Raw genomic sequence first — 2,605 nt, forward strand, 5'->3', positions numbered from 1 at the left:
TATATATATATATATATATATACACATATATAAATATATAAGTATAGTATTCCTTGTATAATAAATAAGTATAAATAAAGTATATATTTATTGTCCCTATTTATAGGCAAAGAGGAAAGAAGGAAGAAAAAAAGAAAAAAAAGGATAAAAAGACTATTTGCTGCTGCAGCAAGAAGTACTTATATCCAGCCCCACATGCATGCATAGTAATAAATAAATAAATTAATTAATTAAATAATTATCTTTTTTTTAATTAAATAAATATATTAATATATATAAATAATTAATTCCCTTTATTTAGATAAGTGTATGCATGCATTTGCTGCTGTTTCTGGTGTTGCTGCTGCACACAGCAGCAGGAGAGTATACTGCTGCTGCTGCTGCTTCTGCTGCTCGTGCTGCATTCATTGGTAAAAGGAGGAATTAATGAATAATTTATTGAATTTAAATTAAATAAATAATTATTAATTAATTTAATTTATATTTAATTTAATTTAATTAATTATTTAGCTAAGAAGACCGCCGCTCCCTTGCGGTGTATAGGGAGCTGTCGTCATTCATCCTATATATATCTTATTGTTAAGGTATAAAGGGGGGGTAAATAATCATTATTTTCTTTTATTTATTTAATTAAATTAATTATAATTAATATTTTAATTTAATTTCAAAGAAAATTCAATAAATTGATGCATTATTTATCTGCTGCTTCTGCTTAAAAGCTGCGCCGCTTGCAGCTGCTGCTGCTGGTGCTGCTGCTGCTGCTGCTGCTCCTGCTGTAGGAGCGGTTGCAGCCCCTTGGGGTGTATATGCAGCCCGTTTTTTGCGTTTGTTTTGTTATAAACAGCATTGTTTTGTATTTTATTACTTATTTACCTTATTTAATACATATAGAGATCTTTTGCTGCTGCTGCAGCAGTAACAGCAGCAGCAGCAGCAGCAATTTGTATATACAGACCACATAACAGCAGCAGAGTTACGCATTCGTTGCGTATAACGTAGCTTTCTTTTCTTCTTTTTCCTTTCTTTTTCTTGTTTTATTTCCTTTAATTATATTTATTAATCCTTTTTCTTCATGCTTCTTCTTTCTTCTTCTTCTTCTTTCCTTAACATTGTTTATTGCTAGGGCCTCTTATCAATGGTGGAGGCCCCCCAGCAAGAAGCAGCAGCAGCAGCAGAAGCTGCTGCTGCTGCTGTTGCTGTTGACGTAGCAGCAGAAGATCAGGCTGACGGTGAGAGTCCTAGCAAGAGGGGCATCAGCATTAACAACAACAACAACAGCAGCAGCAGCAGCAGCAGCAGCAAGAAGCTGCATGCAAGAAGCAAAAGGGGTACTATTGGCTTCTTACTTGGCATATTAACACACCTTCTTATAGGGTTTGCTGCGGGGGCCCTTGTTGGTGCAACAATAAAGAGGGCCCGTCTTAGGGGAGGGGGCCCCCTAGCATTCTTAAGGGCCCCCCGAGTAGAGGAGGAGGCCCCCCCCTATATAGAGGAAGAGGAGGAGGAGGAGGAGGAAGAGGAGATGCCCTCACCACCCTACGAGCAGCCTTATATGGGGGCCCTTCCTTCGTACCCTCCATTCCCTGATCCAGGGGCCCCCTTCTATCAGGGGGCCCCTCAGGGTTTTATACCTCCACCTCCTCTTCTTCCTGCTGCAGCACCAGCAGCAGCAGGAGCAGCAGGAGCAGCAGTACCACCACCACCACCATTAGTAGGTGCAGCACCAGGAGCACCACCCCCACCCCCACCCCTACCAGGAGCAGCAGCAGCAGCAGCAGGAGCAGCAGGAGCAGCAGGAGCAGCAGAAGCACCTGGTACTGGTGCTACATTAGTGCCCTTAATACCAGGTAGTGTACCTCCCCCACCTCCTGGGGCCCCCTTAATACCAGGGGCCCCCTCAATACCAGGGTTCTCCATACCAGGGGCCCCCCTTATACCAGGGTTAAGCATACCGGGGGCCCCCTTCCAAGGGGCCCCCATACCTGATACCTACCTCATACCATACCCCGGTTTCCCTCCTCCTCCAACGAGTATCCCTCCTCCTCCTCCTCTCTCTGCAGGAGAATTAGCAGCAGGAGGAGCTACTACTGCTGCTGCTGCTGCTGGTGGTGGTCCCCCTCCTCCTCCTCCTCCTCCTCCTCCCTCTGGTCCCCCTCCTCCCCCTCCTCCTCCCCCTGGTCCCCCTCCTACGTTATCTAATAATTCATTAGAGAGCCAATTATCTAAATTAAAACTTAAGAAAACAGCAGCAGGAGGAGCAGCAGCAGCAGGAGGAGCAGCAGGAGCAGCAGGAGGAGCAGCAGGAGGAGGAGGAGGAAAAGGAAAAGGAGTAATAGGAGGAGGAGGTATGTCATCAATACAAGAAGAATTAGCATTAAGATTAAAAACAAGAAAAGTAAATAATGATAATATTGAGGAAAAAATACAAAAAAATAAGGAAGAAATAAAAAAAAAAAAAGAAGAAAATAAATTTGCTCATGTAGCTAGGGCAATACAAGCAAGAAATCATTTACTAAAACAACATGATGATGATGATGATGATGATGATAGACAATATAGTGATGATGATTTTAATTAACTTTTTTTTTTTTTTTTTTCCTGCTGC

The 2,605-nt window shown here is 42.5% G+C and overlaps 1 protein-coding gene across 1 annotated transcript; it reads left to right on the forward strand.

The window, feature by feature from the left end:
- Positions 1-1,135: 1,135 nt before the first annotated feature.
- On the forward strand, positions 1,136-2,578 carry EMWEY_00058490 (hypothetical protein; the record flags this gene model as incomplete). Its single annotated transcript, XM_013477984.1, has 1 exon — positions 1,136-2,578. The coding sequence occupies one exon, from the start codon at positions 1,136-1,138 to the stop codon at positions 2,576-2,578; it is 1,443 nt and encodes a 480-aa protein (XP_013333438.1).
- Positions 2,579-2,605: the final 27 nt, after the last annotated feature.

The sequence above is a fragment of the Eimeria maxima genome, genomic scaffold (genome assembly GCF_000499605.1).
Source record: "Eimeria maxima Weybridge genomic scaffold, Emw_scaff2414, whole genome shotgun sequence".
NCBI lineage: Eukaryota > Apicomplexa > Conoidasida > Eucoccidiorida > Eimeriidae > Eimeria > Eimeria maxima.